General features: G+C 41.2%; 1 protein-coding gene across 1 annotated transcript in view; it reads left to right on the forward strand.

Moving 5' to 3' along the window:
• The first annotated feature begins 10612 nt into the window (after positions 1-10612).
• Positions 10613-20944, forward strand: part of tub (TUB bipartite transcription factor) — a 437441-nt gene continuing 427109 nt past the window's right edge. Inside the window, exon 1 of the mRNA XM_043705827.1 lies at positions 10613-10871. Coding sequence (XP_043561762.1) covers positions 10816-10871 — 56 coding nt within the window. The 5' untranslated portion in view covers positions 10613-10815. The remainder of the gene's footprint in view (positions 10872-20944) is intronic.

Consider the following 20944-nt stretch of genomic DNA (forward strand, 5'->3'; position numbering starts at 1 on the left):
TTGCATTTTGGGAGGAAACCCACATAGACATGGGGAGAATGTGCAAACTCCACACAGATGGTCACCCAAGGTGAGAATTGAACCTGGGTCCCTGGCTCTATGAGGCATCTGTTGATGGCAGGATTCAGGAACCTTAGATGACAAGAGAAATTAAGAGATTAGTCAAAAAGAAAAAGGACACATAGGTAAAGTTTAAGAAAATAAAGACAGACAGAGCCTTTAAAGAATACAACAATAGCAGGAAAAAACTCAAACAGGGCATTAGGAGGGCTGAAAGGAGCCATCAAATGTCTTTGGCAACAGAATTACGGAAAATCCCAAGATGTTTTATACCTGTATAAGGTGCAAGAGAGTAGCTAGGGAAAGGTCCACTCGAGGACAAAGGAGAGAATTTATGCGTGTAGCTGGAGGAAGTTGGTGAGGTCCTTAACGAATACTTTGCATTGGTTTTCACATAGGAGAAGGGCATGGTGTATGGTGAGTCAAGAGTGTATTGATATTCTGGGAAATGTTAACATTAACAAAGAGGTGATGTTGCATGTTTTAAAAAGCACTATGGCGGACAAGTCCCTAGGACCTGTTGGGAGCTATCCCAGAATGCTGAGCGAGGCAGTTGTGGAAATTGCTGCAGCCTTGTACGAAATATTTATATCCTCTTTACTCACAGGAAAGAGGGCGGCACGGTGGCACAGTGGTTAGCACTGCTGCCTCACAGCGCTAGAGACCCAGGTTCAATTCCCGCCTCAGGCGACTGACTGTGTGGAGTTTGCACATTCTCCCCGTGTCTGCGTGGGTTTCCTCCGGGTGCTCCGGTTTCCTCCCACAGTCCAAAGATGTGCAGGTCAGGTGAATTGGCCATGCTAAATTGCCCGTAGTGTTAGGTAAGGGGTAAATGTAGGGGTATGGGTGGGTTGCGCTTCGACGGGGCGGTGTGGACTTGTTGGGCCGAAGGGCCTGTTTCCACACTGTAAGTAATCTAATCTAATCTAATCTAATCTAATCTAATCTAATCTAAAAAGCTCCCAGAGGACTGGAGAATAGCCAACATTGATCTTGTGTTTAAGAAGGGCAACAGGGATAATCCAGGAAATTACAGATCATTTATCCTTATTCAGTGGTAGGAAAGTTATTGAAGTAGATCCTTGAGGAACAAACTATTACCGATAGGCAGCGTCATTGGTGGTCCCTCACAAATGAGGACGAGTTTCTTCTACACTCAAGGTGAGTCCGTAGGTAGCTGTACAGACTGATGCAACTTCCACAGGCTCTGTTACTCTTGGGGCAGAAGCTGATCATGGGAAGAGGTGTATGGGGCATTTGTGTGATTTGGGAAGGTTGTGTCTCTCAAACTTAGTTGAGGAAGTTCTTTGAGGAAGTGAAAAAGATGAGGGCTGGGCAGTGGATGTCAAGATGGCCTTTGACAAGATCCCTCATGGCAGGTCACAATTTAAAAATAAAAGTGAAGTCACGTGGGATCTTTGATGAATGAGTAAGTTGGAGACAAATCTGGCTTAGTCGCAGAAGACAGAAAAACTGTGGAAGAATGCTTTCAGACTGGAGATCTATGGCCTCTCTTGTTCCACAAGGATCAGCACTGGGACCCCTGGTGCTTGTCATATATATAAATGATTTGGAGGAGAATGTAGGTGGTCTAATTAGTAAGTTTGTGGATGGCACAAAGATTGGGGGAGTTGCGGGTCATGAAGAGGATTGCCAGTGGATACAGCAGGATATTAAAAGGCTGGACACCTGGGTGGAGAAATGGCAGATGTGTTTAATCTGGTGAAAAGTGAGGTGATGCCTTTTGGAAGATCTAATACTGGAAGGAATTATAGAGTAAAATTTATGGGTGGCACGGTGGCACAGTGGTTAGCACTGCTGCCTCACAGCGCCAGAGACCCGGGTTCAATTCCCGACTCAGGCGACTGACTGTGTGGAGTTTGCACATTCTCCCCGTGTCTGCGTGGGTTTCCTCCGGGTGCTCCGGTTTCCTCCCACAGTCCAAAGATGTGCGGGTCAGGTGAATTAGCCATGCTAAATTGCCCGTAGTGTTAGGTTAAAGGGGTAAATGTAGGGGTATGGGTGGGTTGCGCTTCGGCGGGTCGGTGTGGACTTGTTGGGCCAAAGGGCCTGTTTCCACACTGTAAGTAATCTAATCTAATCTAATCTAAATGGCAGAATCTTTAGCAGCATCAACATACAGAGGGGGATCTGGGCATACAGATCCCCAGTTCCCTGAAAGTAGTAACACAAATGGACAAAGTGGTCAAGAAGGCATATGGCATGCTTGCCTTCATTGGTTAGGGCATAGAGCATAAAACTTCGCAAGTCATGTTGCAACTACATACAACTTTTGTTAGGCCACATTGGGAATACTGTCTACAGTTATGGTCATCACGCTACCAGAAGGATGTGGAGGCTTTGGAGAGGGTACAGGAATGGTTTATCAGGATGTTGCCTTGTCTGGAGGATATTAGCTATGAAGAGAGATTGGACAAACTTGGTTTGTTTTCACATCACCTGGTGAAGGAACGTCGCTCCTAAAGCTAGTGTGCTTCCAATTAAACCTGTTGGACTATAACCTGGTGTTGTGTGATTTTTTAACTTTGTACACCCCAGTCCAACACTGGCATCTCCAAATTATGTTAGGGTGAGATGTGAAGGCTCAGTTAGGACGCTTGAGGGTTAAAAGGTAGCCAGAAAAGACCTAAAGAGAGCTCAGAAGAGCCAGGAGGAGACATGAGAAGTTGTTAGCAGATAGGATCAGGGTAAACCCTATGGCTTTCTATAGGTATTTAAGGAATAAAAGAATGATGAGAGTAAGATTAGGGCCAATCAATGATAGTAGTGGGAAGTTGTGTGTGGAGTCAGAGGAGACAGGGGAAGCACTAAATGAATATTTTTTGACAGTATTCACTCTAGAAAACAACAATGTTGTCGAGGAGAATACTGAGATACAGGCTACTAGACTAGGTGGGATTGAGGTTCACAAGGAAGAGGTGGCCGGGGCCGGATTAGATTTATCCTAGGATCCTCTGGGAAGCCAAGGAGGTGATTGCCAAGCCTTTGGCATTGATCTTTAAATCGTCATTGTCAACAGGAATAGTGCCAGAAGACTGGAGGATAGCAAATGTGGTTCCCTGTTCAAGAAGGGGAGTAGAGACAACCCTGGTAATTATAGACCAGTGAGCCTTACTTCAGTTGGTAAAGTGTTGGAAAATGTTATAAGAGATAGGATTTATAATAATCTCAAAAAGAATAATTTGATTAGGGATAGTCAGCACGGTTTTGTGAAGGGTAGGTCGTGCCTCACAAACCTTATTGAGTTCTTTGAGAAGGTGACCAAACAGGTAGATGAGAGTAAACCGGTTGATGTGGTGTATATGGATTTCAGCAAAGCGTTCCTGCTGTTCATCATTTGTGTAAACGACCTGGATGAGGGCGTAGAAGGGTGGGTTAGTAAATTTGCAGACGACACTAAGGTCGGTGGAGTTGTGGATAGTGACGAAGGATGTTGTAGGTTACAGAGAGACATAGATAAGCCGCAGAGGTGGCAAATGGAGTTTAATGCGGACAAGTGTGAGGTGATTCACTTTGGTCGGAGTAACCGGAATGGAAAGTACTGGGCTAATGGTAAGATTCTTGGTAGTATAGATGAGCAGAGAGATCTCGATGTCTGGGTACACAGATCCTTGAAAGTTGCCACCTAGGTTGACAGGGCTGTTAAGAAGGCATACAGTGTTTTAGCTTTTATTAATTGAGGGATTGAATTCCGGAACCATGAGGTTATGCTACAGATGTACAAAACTCTGGTGTGGCCGCATTGGAATATTGTGCACAATTCTGGTCACCGCATTATAAGAAGGATGTGGAAGCTTTGGAAAGGGCGCAGAGGAGATTTACTAGGATGTTGCCTGGTATGGAGGGAAGGTCTTACGAGGAAAGGCTGAGGGACTTGAGGCTGTTTTCGTTAGAGAGAAGAAGGTTGAGAGGTGGCTTAATGGAGACATATAAGATAATCAGAGGGTTAGATAGGGTGGACAGGGAGAGCCTTTTTCCAAGTATGGTGACGGCGAGCACGCGGGGGCATAGCTTTAAATTGAGGGGTGATAGATATTGGACAGATGTCAAAGGTAGTTTGTTTACTCAGAGGGTTGTAAGGGTATGGAATGCTTTGCCTGCAACGGTAGTAGATTCGCCAACTTTAAGTACATTTAAGTCGTCATTGGACAGGCATATGGACGTACATGGAATAGTGTAGGTTAGATGGGCTTCAGATTGGTATGACAGGTCGGCGCAACATAGAGGGCTGAAGGGCCTGTACTGTGCTATGTTTAATAATAGCAATGTTTAAAAAGTATCTTGACAGATATATGAATAGGCAGGGAATAGAGGGATACGGACTGAATAGAGGCAAAGGTTTTTAATTTAGAAAGATAACGTGTCATACAGGATTAGTGGGCCTAAGGGCCTGTTACAGTGCTGTACTGTTCTTTATCCATTCCCCTTAATATCTTGTCTTTAAACTCCTATTATTGATAACTACACTAAGCAGTCAACATGTTCAGTAACTACATCTCCCATCTACACAAAATGAACTATGTAACAGCAAGACTAAATGGACTAGTTTTGAACAAATTTAACAGAACAAGTAACATCTCAATTAAAATAACTTCTGTCTTGAGGCAAACCAAAATTAGACTTGGTGTGTAATTAACTGTAAAGATTTGCCATTTGAAAAAGAAAGTTAAGTTGTTTAGAGATTTTTAATTTCAAAATTATTTGAAACAATTTCGGCAAAAGTAATGCAGTATTGTGACATTTTTTGACAATTGTTTGAAAGCATAACTAATCCCAATGGATAAGAAAAACTCGGCTAGAACGCAAATTCACAGAAAAAAACATTGGAATCATGTTTAATAAACGTATAGAAATTGGATGTAGGTTTGTTCACTGAGCTGGAAGGTTCATTTCCAGACGCTTCATTACCCTACTAGGTAACATCTTCAGTGGGCCTCAGGTAAAGCAATGCTGAAAATTCCTGCTTTCTATTTATGTTTGGGATTCTTTGGGTTGGTAATGTCATTTCCTGTGGTGAAGTCAATTCCTGTTCTTTTTCTTAGCAGGTGGTAGCTGGAGTCTAACTCGATGTGTTTGTTGATCGAGTTCTGGTTGGAATGCCATGCTTCTAGGAATTCTGGTCCGTGTCTTTGTTTGGCTTATCCTCGGATGGATGTGTTGTCCCAGTCGAAGTGGTGTCCTTACTCATTTGTATGTAAGGATACTAGTGAGGGAGGGTCATGTCTTTTTGTGGCTAGTTGGTGTTCACGGATCCTGGTGGTTAGTTTTCTTACTGTTTGTTCAATGGAGTGTTTGTTACTGTCCTTGCACAGTATTTTGTAAATGACATTAGATTTGCTTGTTGTCTGTATAGGGTCTTTCAGGTTCATTAGCTACTGTTTTCGTGCGTTGGTGGGTTTGTGGGCTACCATGATGCCAAGGGGTCTGAGTAGTCTGGCAGTCATTTCCGAGATGTCTTTGATGTAGGGGAGAGTGGTTCAGGTTTGGGTTTGTTGCTGAGAAATCGGCGGACTGTGTTCTTGGGTACCCGTTCTTTTTGAGTACATGGTATAGGTAATTTTCCTCTGCTCTGAGTAGTTCCTCTATGCTGCAGTATGTGTTGGCTCGTTGAAATAATATTTCTGCAGCTTCATTTGTGGATGTTGGGATGATTGCTTCTGTAGTTCAATATTTGGTCTGTATGGGTTTTTTTCCTGTAGACGCTGATTTGAAGTTCCCCATTGGCTGTTTGCTCTACTGTGACATCTAGGAATGGAAGTTTATTATTTTTTTCCTCCTCTTTAGTGAATTTTATGCCAGTAAGGGTATTATTGGTGGTCTTGAAGGTTTCCCCTAATTTGTTTTGCTTTGTGATGACAAAGGTGTCATCGACGTAGTGTACCCAAAGTTTGGGTTGGATGGTTGGCAGAACTGTTTGTTCAAGTCTCTGCCTTACTGCCTCTGCTAAGAACCCTGATATTGGAGATATCATAGGTGTTCCTTTGCTTATAGAATTTAATTTTAAAAAAAAAGACAGAGTAGTTACAGGTTGGTTACCAAATTTTCATTTATAGTGATTTATACCCAAGTGGTAAAGTATCATATCCTTTCCCTTGGATTCATAGCTTAACAGTTAGTGAATTTCCATTTTGAGGAATCAATAGATTTTGTGGAAAAGGTTAGCTCCTGCTTAAAGCTATTGATAGCCATATTGTTAAACTCTCATTAGTTATGTCAGTTTTGTGTGATTTAAATTTATAGAAGGAAGTCATTATATACAGTACATGTTGTATTCTCCATAATGTAGTCAGTCTGATTGATCATATATGGTCTGATATATATGATCAGTATAGCAGTCTCAGTATAGAATAATAAATTCCAGATTTTCAACCTAGTTCAATCATAATCAATGTGTTTCAGGCTAAATAAAAACCTCCCTGCAAGTTATAAGAGTAATTAATTATCATTTTTATCTTGAAATTTAGTGTAGAGTTATTCATGTGTTGGTTTTTCTATAGCTGGAAATGTGTTGCTGGAAAAGCGCAGCAGGTCAGGCAGCATCCAGGGAACAGGAGAATCGACGTTTCGGGCATAAGCCCTTCCTGAAGAAGGGCTTATGCCCGAAACGTCGATTCTCCTGTTCCCTGGATGCTGCCTGACCTGCTGCGCTTTTCCAGCAACACATTTCCAGCTCTGATCTCCAGCATCTGCAGACCTCACTTTCTCCTCATTGGTTTTTCTATAGTTTTCCTTCCCCACCAAGTTTTTCTGAATAGTTTTCATCTCCAAGAAATGCTTTTAATTATGTGTAACCTCCATTTGAGGTAAGGATGTTGCAACGTAAGATGTTGATTTGTTTGGCCTTCTCTCCACTAATAACAATGATCCAGATTGAATGCTGTTTTTGTGTTGATGCAGAAGACTGCAGTGTAATTGGGGAGTGAATTCACATATAATTGGTATGCTGTACTTGGCGGAGAAAGTGAGGTCTGCAGATGCTGGAGATCAGAGCTGAAAATGTGTTGCTGGAAAAGCGCAGCAGGTCAGGCAGCATCCAGGGAACAGGAGATTCTGTTCCCTGGAGGTTCTCCTGTTCCCTGGATGCTGCCTGACCTGCTGCGCTTTTCCAGCAACACATTTTCAGCTCATGCTGTACTTGGCACTCAGCATGAGGTAATGTTTGAAGTAATGGACTCTTGAGCACTGGTGTGAAGCCCATCTATTCAAAGGTGAAGACTGATATTTGGTTGGGTATTTCGCAAAAAGTAAACCTTTTAGGAAGATGTGTTCTAGAAGGAAAAGAGGATATTTTGGAGAATGAGGCTTGACTGAAACAAAGGCCTCAATAAGGGAGTGGCTGCATCAAAGTCTAATGGTAACATCTTGCCGTGGAGACCAAAGCCCTGACCTACAGATGGATAGGATTTGGGCTTTGACTTTTAACTCCAGATTGAACAGTCACTTGGTTGTCCATCACTTTTATGAAACTGAGTGTTTAGTAGAGAAGGGTGGTAGAGTTCAAAATAAGTGTACAGAGATTTTGCCAGAAATCAAAGGTGGCTTGGTTTTCTTTAGTGTTCAACTTAGCAAGTTTCTGGATAATCTGACAACACGCACTGCGGAACTAAGAGTGGCAGCAGAGGCAACATGGTATTATAAACATAACTATGAAAATTTACAGCATGTCAGCAAATCATGAGGTCAATTTTCTTGTCCTTGTCTCCAGGAAATGCCCATTCCCCAAATGGAAATATTGGGAGAAAAGAGATTGCAATCTAGCATATTGTTTCCCTGTCTCCATTACATTGTATTGGGTTTTTCAAATCTTTGTTGGAGAAAGGATGGTCTTGGACTTAATCTACATTAAATGCATGCTAGAATATGTTCCAATGAAATGGAAAGTGGCATTTCTGAACTACTGCTTCATCTGAAGATTTTTGATATGGTTTAATTTATTGTTGTCATACGTACTGAGATATAGTGGAAAGTATAGTTTTGTATACTGTACAGGCAGATCGTACCAAACAAAGTGCATCAGATAGCAGTACAGTGTGCAGAATTCAGTGTTACAACTGCAATGTTCCCATGGGGCACCTAGATGCTTCAAAATATTGGAGGTTGGCTTGAGTCAAGGTACCCTTGAAAACGAGGGTGGGAGGGGACATGCCAGAAAGCCAAAGAGAGATTTCAATTATTTTCCACTAAGTAGAAATTTTTTTAACTTTTGAGGTTTCTGGTTCCTACTATTTAGAGGAGAAATGGTGAAACAGAATTGAGTGGCCAATATGAATGAATGATTGATATTTGAATGTGAGTAGCACTTGTTCATATGTTACGAAGTAGAAGAGACTTGAAAATAATCTAGATGAAGCCATATTCCTTTGGCAAAATGAAATAAAGTGACTGTAGTCTTATGAGACAATAGGGCTGCTCTATGAGAGAGGGACAACTGGTGGTGGTTTAACCAGAGGGTCACCATGCCTCAGGTGAGGGGAGAAGTTGAGAAGGAAAATCCTTCATGACAATCTCATCTGGTGTAAGAATTGAACCCATGCTGGGCATCTTTCTGTATTGCAAGTCAGCTTTCCAGCCAACTGTGCTAATCAGCTCCCTACAAGATGAAATCTAAAAGGTTTGTATCATGTTAAGTAAATAGATTTGTCTCTCCCAATAACTACTGGTATAAGAAAAAAAATTACCTTGTCCTATTTAAATTGTTTATTTTGATTGAGATTTGGGATGAGGACAAAGGTGGCGCGCCACAGACGACTTGTGACAAAATTGTACAAATCCATGTCTACTTTCAAAACCAAACTTTCAGAATTCACCTTTAGTGCACAGTGATTCATTGGGTAGAATCTTCAATTTTGATGGAGTAAAATGGGCAAGATTGATTGGCTACCCATTATAAATGCTGCTTGATGATCCTTTCTGTTGATTTCAATCGAAGGAAAAGTTAGGTATGTAATGGGTAGTAAATCCATTACTGTTCTTTTTACCCTTAGTTGATATCAAAGGTTCCAGTGAATGTTGTATCATATCTAGCACAAGTTCTTTATAGATATTTAATTCTTTGAATGTTTTTATGACACACACGTCATTGACATTTGGTTTTGTTTCCCGCTGAATAGGCTTGTTTAGTTATTTCCAATATCACCTGTCGGATATGAGCTTACAATATCGAGCCTGTGCCATGTATTAGAGACAATGAAATGATTCATGTTATCCCCTTTCAAACCAATGTTATCTCTGTTGTTTAAATTTATAGTCATATTTATTTCTCAGCAAAAAGTACCAATAAGCACTTCTCAATTATTCACAAAGCAGTGATGGGAAAAGTATGTTAGTGAATATTCAATAGCCACTTTAAGCCTAAAATTGCTCCCCAACTCAATGAAAGACAGTCCAAGAATTTGACATATAGGTATTCTAAGAAACCCAAACAGATAGTGTAGACTGTAATGTAAACCTGAGGTTGAGATTATGGTCTGAACAGTTCTAATTTGATTCATATTATTTTTAGAGTTATCCAAACCCTTTTATTGGACAACTACTTGCAGTTACTTCTCGGATACCCTTTTTTTTTCTTGATGTAATTTACAATTATGTTCGATTTATAATTTATGACACTTTCTGAATTTTGTAGTTTAATATTTGCAAAATTACATTCACAAGAGCTTGTCACAGAGCTGACTTGACTAGAACATACAATTGTACAAAATGCAGAATTTGTGACATCCCCAAAAACAGAATAAAAGATGTTTTAAATGCTTTATATTTTGTTTTGCATGACACTAGAAGTGCAAAACAGTGTTTAATTATCAATGCAGAGCTCCTGCAGTAGTGATTTGTTTTTCTCTGTATTCTTCAACTTTAAAATATCCTTTAATGTATTGACCAGATGCCACGGTAAGTTTAAATCCGCAGAAGAACTGGCTGTGCACTTAAGGCAATGCAGCTTCAAATAACAGTGCACTATTTCTTGCCAGGATTAGGGGATAATATTATATTGAGCCCTAGAATTACGACTGCCGAAGACACTCTTATGAAATGAATAGAAAATACAACTTTAAAAAAATATAAATTGTAACACTAATGCATAGCCTTGCTGTGAGGTTATAAGCAATGTTTGAAGAGGTAAGATGTAACCTTAGTTTTCTCTTTGATGAGTGTTCCTCCACACACGGTGGATTTAATTAGTGCCTCTGAAAGGATGAGGTTTGAAAGAACCGTAGACGGTGTGATTGGACAGGAAGGGGAATGATGTCAAAGGATAATGCTGTATCTGTGGAAACAGGAATAAATAAGGAAGACCAGCAGTAAATTGGCAGAGGGTTCTGGACCCAGTTTCGTCGATTTGATGGACTGCTTAAAGGTACAGGCAATTTAATACGCCTGTATTCATACTTTAATTAATTAAGAATTTTGCTTGTACTGGAGGATTAAGTGTAAAATCATTGAATTGCTTCATTAAACGTTTCTTTTGTCTCTCAGCTGCACCCCTTCTCAAATACATGGCACAGTCCTTATTTTGTAAGCTCAAACTGGAACAGTTTTTGTGCATCTGATCTGTATTGCTCACTGCAGAGGTATAATCCTGACTGGAGCAGTTTCACGTTCCATCAGTCTCTGGACAGGTATTGCTGTGAAAACAAGAACTGAGCACATTTCAGCCTTAGGCTGTGCCTCCCAAGCAATCTCTGGGCTCCATCCGACTCCTCGCCGCCTGCAAGATTTGCATTGTAATTGAGGAGAATGGATGGAGTAAGCAGCAACAGGACCATGTCCTACAGCAGATGGAGTTATGACAGGTAGCCCATATTTTCTATTATTAAAGTGTTTTTTTGTTTTACTATACAGCAGCCCAATTAATCCAGCATAACTGCGTGTTCAGAATAGAAATATCGTTGGCAAGCTGAAGTCCTTGCCCCTTAGAAAGAGAGCTACGTTTTGTGAGCGCGAATTATTTTTCAGAAACGCAGCATCTGTCTGTTCTGTGGTATTATTCTCTGCTTCAATCCTCCCAAATTGATGAGAGTTTTCTTTTAAATGTGTATATTCTTGAATTTCAATTGTAAGTGATAAATGTTTTTGACAGAGTGGTGACATAACTGCATATATGACTGTCACACATTTTTGATATTGGCACTCTTCCTAATTTCAAATGCCTTCTACTATAGCAGAAAAAAATGCAAATTTTCACGGGTAAACAATGACACTGAATAAAATCTGACCACTGCACAATGAAGCTTTGCCTTAATTGTAACAAATGATTAGAAACTTCTGTCAACCTCGGGTTTCACCCCTGAGTAGGTTAAAATAGCACTTGCATCTTTTTCAACCGTGCTGATTCATCCTTCTTTTAAGTTGTTTTCCTTTTCTAAAGATAAAGTCTGTAGCTTTTCCTGACTTATTGCATTAATGTAAGTATTTATTCATTTCAGTCATTTAGCAGCAGGGGCATTCTTTGCAATACACTCCTGGTTCACTTTCACGAGTTAGCTTGTTAGAGTTGCAACTCCTCCATTTACCAATCAAGTAGCATGCTTGCCTGCCATATGTTACATTCCCAAGTATGTACTAAGAATTAATTATAACTTGGATTTGATTATTGCATCATCCAAGTAGCAATCATAAACACTTATGTCAATTTTTACCTTTGCTGACTGAAAAATACACCTTTTAAGGGAATAGAAAACACCAATATTATTGCCACAGAAATGGCGGACAATGCTACAATGATATAATGAGCAAATTGAATAACTAAACAGAATAGAGCATGATAACATATTGCTGCGGCTCCAATACATTTCACAATGTCTAGGCTGCTGCAATGGAAATTGGTAATAACCTTTGGATTCCAGTAAATTCAGATCAATGGTACATTTTCCTCTGAAGCAAACAGCTTAAGTTTATGTATCAGTACAAATAAAGAATTATTAGCAATTATCAAGTACATTATTTTTGCAAGTTGTGTGACCCATCTAGTAATTACATTTCAATGGCACAGTAATGTTGACCATTTCTGATTGTTGGTTTAGCTAATTTGTTTATAGAAAGAAAGTGCCCACACTGAAAGCTAAGCTTTCTACCCACACCAATTCTATGATTGAGTGGCTGGCTAAAAGCTTCTTTAATTAAACTACAATCATAGTGCCAGAGAATTGTAGCAAAATTGGTTCATTTTGAATTTTTCCTGATGATTGACTTGTACTGAATTTCGATGTAAGCATCTCCCTTGAGATTGAGAGGCTGACTTGGGACCTCAGTCTGAAATACCTGAGAACTGTATGTCAATACCAGTACGCCTGGCATTCTTAGCTAGTAGCTTCTCAGGCATCTCACATTTTTAGCTAAATTATCAATTATTTATTCTATAGATATATGCTATTAAAATTTGCATTATAGATTTTTAAAAGTAAACTATTTTGATTTTAGATAACTAAGATTTTACAAAGCTGTTTCACCCATTAGCTGTTTGCTAGGTATTGTGATCTGGAAGGGCATATCTGAGCATGAGAGCTCATTCAGGCCAGTGTTGGTGTTTTGCAAAAGCTGGTTTGGATGGGAAAAAACAGACTATTAATTAAATTACAGGGACTTAACACATCTGATTGGAACCTCCTGACAGTTTTGCAAGGAATCTGAGGGAAGTAGAATCTTCGGAATAAAATAATGTAATATTGATTGTCAATAAATATAGGGGACGGTCAGCTAATGATATCTACACTATATCACACCAATGAAACAAATTATAAGACAAAAGTTGAATAAATATCACCGAAAGAATCCCCTCTTTTCTAAAAAAAATCATTTGTTTTGCAGTAATGGCATTTTTGGGTCGTGTGTTTCCGGCATCACATATCTGTAATTTGAAAATTTTCATTTTGGTGTCCTGTTGTATCCCCTCAGGTGTCAAATTTAATGTGAACTGTCTTTCATTTAAAATTGTGTTCTCTTTACAGCCTCCATGTAATACTTTGCTTCATTCTGACAGGATTTACAGGAACGTATTTTTGAGATGCTGAAATGATCTGAAATTAGCTGTCCTTTATGTGCACCTGTCAGTTTAATAAAGTGTTCACTTTGCCTTTGGACATGCACCCAACCTTGCTACAAATGGCATTTATGCTAGGCTCTTTAAGAGTCTATTTACCCTCCATTAAAGTCCATTGCTGCACAGTTGCGTGGGCCAACATCATAGGATGTGCAAGTTGATTTTTCCAAAAAGTCTGGAACATGCGATATAACTTTGACAGTGGGGCTAGGTTATTCACTGATGATATCACTGCCTGGTGGTAGAAATCTAGAACTTCCTTCTGCAAATAACTGTTGAAGCTGCAGCAGTTTTTAATTTTTTTAAAAAAAGCCCTCACAGGATGAGGGAATTGCAGACAATGTCAGAATTATAATCCATCACTGAATGCACTTGAGTAGGCCATGATGACATGCCTTGAACAGCTGCAATCTACATGGTGTAGGTATTTCAAAAGTGCTGTTGGAAGGATATTCCAGAATTTTGACGCAGTGATAACGAAGAAACAATAAGGTGCAAGTCAGAGTGGTGTGTATCTTGGAGGAAACTTGCAGCTAATGCATTCAGCTGCCCATGCCTTTCCAAGTAGTAAGGGTTTTGGGTTTGGACAGTGCTGTTGAGGCACCTTAGTGAATTGCTGCACTGCATCTTCCAGAGGGTACACACTGCAGCCACTGTTTGTTAGTGGTGAAAGGAGTGAATGTTGAAGGTGATGGATGGGTAGGTAATCATGCAGGTTGCTTCGATCTGGATTGTGTTGAGCTGCTTGTGTGTTTGGAGCTGCGCCCATCTTGGAAAGTGGGGAGTATTCCATCACATCCCTGACTTGTGCCTTGTAGATGGTGGCCATGATGTGATGGAGCCAGTGTTGGACCGGGGTGGACAAAGTTTACAAATCACACTACATCAGGTTATAGTCCAACAGGTTTAATGGGAAGCACTAGCTTTCAGAGCGCTGCTCCTACAACTTGATGAAGGAGCAGCGCTCTGAAAGCCAGTGCTTCCAAATAAACCTGTTGAACTATAACCTAGTGTTGTGTGATTTTCAACTTTGTAGATTGTCAGCAGTGAATGGGGAGTCATGAGGTAAGTCACCAATCACAGAATTCCCTGCATCTGAAAATTGCAAATATCAAATTTCATAAGTTTTGGCTGAGTATGAGAGGCAAATGGGAAAAGGCTGGGGTTTGAGGGAGTGTGTAAGGTGAAGCTTGGAGGGCCAATTTTTTGATTGAGATGGTGGTTTCACTGTCTGGGCCAGGATTTATTGCTGGAGGAGAAAGTGAGGTCTGCAGATGCTGGAGATCAGAGCTGAAAATGTGTTGCTGGAAAAGCGCAGCAGGTCAGGCAGCATCCAGGGAACAGGAGAATCGACGTTTCGGGCATAAGCCCTTCTTCAGGAATGAGGAAAGTTTGTCCAGCAGGCTAAGATAAAAGGTAGGGGGGAGGGGAAATGAGGAAACTGGTGAAATCCGAGTTCATCCCTTATGGTTGGAGGGGTCGTTTTGTTGTGGTCTGACGTTGGAGGAGTCCAAAGACCTGCATATTCTTGGTGGAGTGGGAGGGGGAATTGAAATGTTGAGCTACATGGTGGTTGGGTTGGTTGGTCCGGGTGTCCCAGAGGTGTTCTCTGAAACGCTCCGCAAGTAGGCGGCCTGTCTCCCCAATATAGAGGAGGCCACATCGGGTGCAGAGGATGCAATAGATGATGTGTGTGGAGGTGCAGGTGAATCTGTGGTGGATATGGAAGTTTCCTTTGGGGCCTTGGAGGGAGGTGTGGGCGCAAGTCTTGCACCTCCTGCGGTTGCAGGGGAAGGTGCCGGGAGTGGAGGTTGGGTTGGTGAGGGGTGGATTTATTGCTTCCTAATTTACTCAGAAGTCAATTAAAAGTCAAACACATTTGGGTTTTTAGTCACATGTAGGCCAGGCCTAGCCGATTTATTTTCTTGAAGGACATTAATAAAATCAATCTGGTTCATTACGATCAATAACCATTAAAATGTTACCACTGCACCTGCTTCTTATAAATTTTTGTGAGGCAACTATATTGAGGATAAACAATCATTGTGGATTGGTCATTATGATCCATTTGAAAGGTAGAGTTGTCTAAGGAACTGAATGGTTTACTACTGCTTCTATCTTCTGATGAAAGTTCTGCTTCTACAACAAAAATGTGCGAGAAGATCATTGGAGCCTCCATGATTAATGTCACAGAAGATCGACAGCTAGTCCTGGATAACATATCACCTTGTTACTCACAAAAACCTGAAAACAAAACTTTGACAAATTTGAGGGACTAAGTATATGTGAAGACCAAGTTGAGATCATGCTCAAGATACAACAACACTAGTTGCAACTAATAAAATTTAGATGATCCCCTTCAGATAAATAATGAAAGTTATTACTTTAAAAAATGAAATTCCTTAAAATGAAGAGAGAACGTAATCTACACTTGCCTGCCTTAATATTCTGAACATTCACATTCTGTATTGAATTTTACCATTGGCTTTGAGAATGTGGCATCAGAACCAAATGGAACTCCCAAACCCACACTCAGTGGTGGTCTCAGCAATCCTCCTGGAAGTTGCCTCTGACCAAACTCGCTGTCTAACAGACAGCTCTGGGGGCCCAGGCACCCCACTGAGGCAGTGGGGCTAATGAGAGTACAGGGCCTACATTTTGAGGTGCTGTTGGACAGGGGAGTAAAAAATTTAAAAATGAGAGGGGCAAGGCAGGCAGACCTGTGATTCCTCTCTTCAAGGGATAGAGTATCCAGCTCCAGTGCCAGATATAGAGCCTCCAAAGCGCACCTCTGAGGCTTGTGGTGGCCACAGGTTTGGAAAAATGCTAACCCCCCACTCCCCCCCCCCCCCCCCCCCCCCCCCACAACACCCAGCTCCATCCCTCCCCATCAAAATCATCTTTTAATAGAGCCATTTAGTTATTTCAATTGGCTGCTCCATAGGACTTGGAAAGTCCTGCCCATTATTTTGTCTACAACTGTAACTTGTGTTTATATCGCTCCTTTTAATGTAATGAATTGCCTTAAGATGCTTCATAGGAATGGAGAGCGGGATGTCTGATGTGCGGTGAGAATTAAGACATGGACAACAGTGTTTTGAATGGCCTTGAGTTCACAATAGGAAACCAGATAGGAGTGCACTGGATTTGTCAAGTCTAGATTTAATGGAGATATGAATGATGACTTCAGCAGCTGCACTGAAATAGGCAAGCACAGTCGAGTTTGGATGCACTGATCTTGGAATCAATGTGATTCCATGGTTATGAGGATATACTATCATAGATTCTCTTGATAACTTTGTCGAGGTTCAGTATTATTTGGAGAAACTGGGGTGGACAAAGTTTAAAAATCATTCTTGATAAAGGGCTTATGCCCGAAACGTCGATTCTCCTGCCCCTCCGATGCTGCCTGACCTGCTGTGCTTTTCCAGCATCGCATTCTCGACTCCAGCATCTGCAGTCCTCACTTTCTCAAAGTTAAAAATCACACAACACCAAGTTATAGTCCAACAAGATTATTTGGAGGCACGAGCATCTGAAGCAAAACCACCTGATGGAGCAGTGCTTCAAAAGCTAGTGCCTTCAAATAAACCTGTTGTACTATGGCACAATGGGCGGCACGGTGGCACAGTGGTTAGCACTGCTGCCTCGCAGCGCCAGAGACCTGGGTTCAATTCCCGACTCAGGCGACTGACTGTGTGGAGTTTGCACGTTCTCCCCGTGTCTGCGTGGGTTTCCTCCGGGTGCTCCGGTTTCCTCCCACAGTCCAAAGATGTGCAGGTTAGGTGAATTGGCCATACTAAATTGCCCATAGTGTTAGGTAAGGGGTAAATGTAGGGGTATGGGTGGGTTTCGCTTCGGCGGGTCGGTGTGGACTTGTTGGGCCGAAGGGCCTGTTTCCACACTGTAATCTAATCTAATCTAATCTAATAACCTGTGTTATGTGATTTTTAGTGAGGTTCAGTGTGTACATGAGAAATAGGACGGCATCAAGGATTAGTTGGGGACACTGACGTTGACAGTCAGGAGCAGAATGAAAAGACATTACATGTGGTTCTTTGATTATGCTTAGGTAAATAAGAATGGAGCCAGGTGAGTGCAGTCCTATACAACTGGACGACAGAGGCCAGTGGTGTGGTCAACTATGTCAAAGGATTCAAGCAGCTTGAGAAAGACAAGATGGGATAAAGTTTATCTTTGCCATGTCAGATGTAATTTTAACTTTGATAAGAACTCCGAAACGTGGCTGGAGGAATTTATAAGTGAGTTCCATGAAAAATGGGAATGATTTGGGAGGGATCAGCATCTGCAAGCTCACTGGTTTGTGAAGGAAAGCTGAAGATGGCTTGATTGTTTACAATGACAGTGAAATTAGTGTTTTATTTTTGAGGAGAAGGACAATGACAGCAGATTTGCAGGAGAGAGAACTAGTGCAATATTGACTAATATGGTTTTCAATGAAAAACCACAGGAGACTTGATTAAAAAAAGTACTGTGTGCCGGCATTCACCCTTGTAGCACAGATGCTGTGAGCAAATAATTTGTGATTTTTTTTCAGCTGATTGATTACACTTCATATTTCAATATCAGACTGAATGAAATTTGGTGACATAAATCACAAATATCTGCTGGAAAGAAAATTGAGTTGATACAATCTAATCACATATTATTTCAAAACTGTGATAAATTGCACTGATAAAGCAGAAATTACAGGAATTACTTAGCATATCTGACAGCATCTGTAGAGAGAGAAAGAATTTGCAATTCGGTTAGTGTCAGAAAAAAAGTGCAGCCTGGATTTAATCACTATAAATCAGAAGCTGTATTGGTGTTCCATAACAGAACCAATGTATTCTGAGTTAAAATGAATGACGCCATGGATGATCCAGACATTAATATAAATTTTACATAATTATGACATAAATGATCATAAAACAAATGGACTGGTTTTACCTCCTCCTCCTGCTGGGGGTGAGGATGTTATATTGGGGAGGGAATTTGTCCTGTCTGTCCAGTCATGTAGTTTTATTTTTCCTGAATTCAGACGTGGGACTAGTCCTTGCCAAAGATTGGCTGGGACTAATTTAGATTGGAGTATCATGTCCTAATGCTGTTGTTGGGTCTCAAGGTAATTTTAACTGTGGACCTGATGAGAGCCCCCACCACAACAATTGGCCACTGGAAACTCAGATAGGTAATTTCAACATTTCTTTAAAGACAGAAGATACAAAACTGGCTCAAAGGTAGGAGCCAATGGGTGGTGGTGGAGGGTAGCTTTTCAGACTGGAGGTTTGTGACCAGTGGTGTACCACAAGGATTGGTGCTGGGTCCACTGCTTTTCTCATTTATATAAATGAGTTAGATGTGAACATAGGAAGTAGAGTTAGTAAGTTTGCAGATTACACCTAAATTGGTGGTAGAGTGGACAGTGAAGAAGGTTACCTTAATTACAACGGAATCTTAATCAAATGGTCCAATAGGCCGAGGATTGGCAGATGGAGTTTAATTTAGATAAATGTGAGGCACTGCATTTTGGAAAGACAAATCAAGCCAGAACTTATACTTTTTAATGGTAAGGTTCTGAGGAGTATTTCTGAACAAAGAGACCTTTGAGTGCAGGTTCATAGTTCCTCGAAAGCAGATATATAAGACGGTGAAGAAGGCATTTGATATGCTTGTCTTTATTGACCTTCGTTGCATTGAGTATAGGAGTTGGGAAGTCATATAGCAGCTGTACAGGACATTGGTAAGGCCACTTTTGGAATACTGCATGCAATTCTGGTCTCACTGCTATAGGAAGGATGTTGTGGAACTTGAAAAGGTTCAGAAAAGATTTACAAGGGTATTGCCAGGGTTAGAGGGTTTGAATTATAGACAGAGGCTGCATAGGCTGGGGCTGTTTTCCCTGGAGCTTTAGAGGCTGAGGGATGACTTTATAGAAGTGTATAAAATCATGAGGGGCATGGAAAGGGTAAATAGCCACTTTCTTTTCCCTAGGGTAGGGGAGTCCAGAACTATAGGATATAGATTTAAGGTTAGAAGGGAAAGATTTAAAAGCGATGTAAGGGGCAACATTTTCACACAGAGGATGGTGCGTGTATGGAATGAGCTGCCAGAGGAAGTAATGGAAACCGGTACAATTACAACCTTTAAAAGGCATCTGGATGGGTATATGAAAAGGAAGGGTTTAGAGGGATATGGGCTAAATGCTGGCAAATGGGACTAGATTAATTTAGGATATCTGGTCAGCATGGATGAGTTGGACCGAAGGGCCTGTTTCCATGCTGTACAGCCCTATGACTCTATGGCTCATTGTATGGTAAATGGATGAGGAGGGCTCCCCTTGCCATCTGTGATGAGACCTCAGGCTGCTCTTTTCCCAGGCTCCAGAATCCTGAATTGACTTCTGAATGTTGATTAATAAATGACCTATGCAATTTACTAAATGCTTCCTTGCCTCGCAAGGGACTCATCTCAATGGATTCTTGGAAGCAACCTTTCTGCTCCCAATTCTGCATCCCTGGCACGCAGGACAAATTGCCCTGAAACAAAGATTATGGTCCTGAAATGTTTTTCTCTCTGTAGATGCCATCTGACCTGCTGAGTATTTCTCGCATTTCTTGTTTTATTGTCTACGATCTACCGGTTTTGGAGTTGGGGGGGGGGTGAGTCAGAGTTGGAGTATTTGAGGTAGTCTGGGAACTAAAGTCTCCAGCTATGTACCCTCCAGGTTCCATAATGTACATATCAGTTGCTCATGTCAGCCTCTGCACCCCAATTCTCCTCCTTACATTAGTAGGTTTTGGATGTAGGTTTGCTCGCTGAGCTGGAAGGTTCATTTCCAGATGTTTTGTCACCTTACTAGGTAACATCGTCAGTGTGCCTCCGGATGAAGCACTGCTGATAATTTCTGCTTTATATTTCTATGTTTGCGTTTCATTGGGATGGTGATGTCATTTCCTATGGTGATGTCATATCACCAAAGATACCACCAAAGACACAAAGATAGAAGAGGATGAAATAATGGTCTACTTTGATGTAACAGCCCTGTTTACATCAATCAACATGAACCTGGCCAAGGAAACACTGACTACATTATTAGAAGACCCAAAGACACATACACCAAGCACCAATAACTTCATCAGCAAGGATAGTATTGTCAAGCTCGCGGCAAGCCTTACCCCACACTTCACCTTCAACAACAAAACCTACAAACAAAGCAATGGAACACCCATGGGATCTCTGATATCAGAGTTCTTAGCAGAGGCAGTAATGCAGAGACTCAAACAACTCTGCCAATCTTCCAATTCAAACTTTGGGTACGCTACGTGGATGACACCTTTGTCATCACTAAATGAAACAAATTAGAGGAAACCTTCAAGACCATCAATAAGACCCTTACTGCCATAAAATTCAATAAAGAGGAAGAAAACAACAATAAACTGCCATTCCTAGATGTCACAGTAGAACGAACAGCCAATGAGGAACTTCAATTCAGCGTCTACAGGAAAACCGCACATACGGACCAAATATTGAACTACAGAAGCAATCATCCCAACATCCACAAATGAAGCTGCATCAGAACATTATTTCAATGAGCCAACACACGCTGTAGCACAGGAACTATGCAGAGCAGAGGAAAATCACCTATACTGTGTATTCAAAATGAATGGGTACCCAATGGACCAGTTCCAATACCGTACAACCCAGATGGCCTCCTTCTTCAAAGACTGCAATTTCCCCCCAGACGTGATCGACGATGCTCTCCACCGCATCTCCTCCACTTCTCGCTCCTCCGCCCTTGAGCCCCGCCCCTCCAATCACCAC

The sequence above is a fragment of the Chiloscyllium plagiosum genome, chromosome 16 (genome assembly GCF_004010195.1).
Source record: "Chiloscyllium plagiosum isolate BGI_BamShark_2017 chromosome 16, ASM401019v2, whole genome shotgun sequence".
Classification (NCBI taxonomy): Eukaryota; Metazoa; Chordata; class Chondrichthyes; order Orectolobiformes; family Hemiscylliidae; genus Chiloscyllium; species Chiloscyllium plagiosum.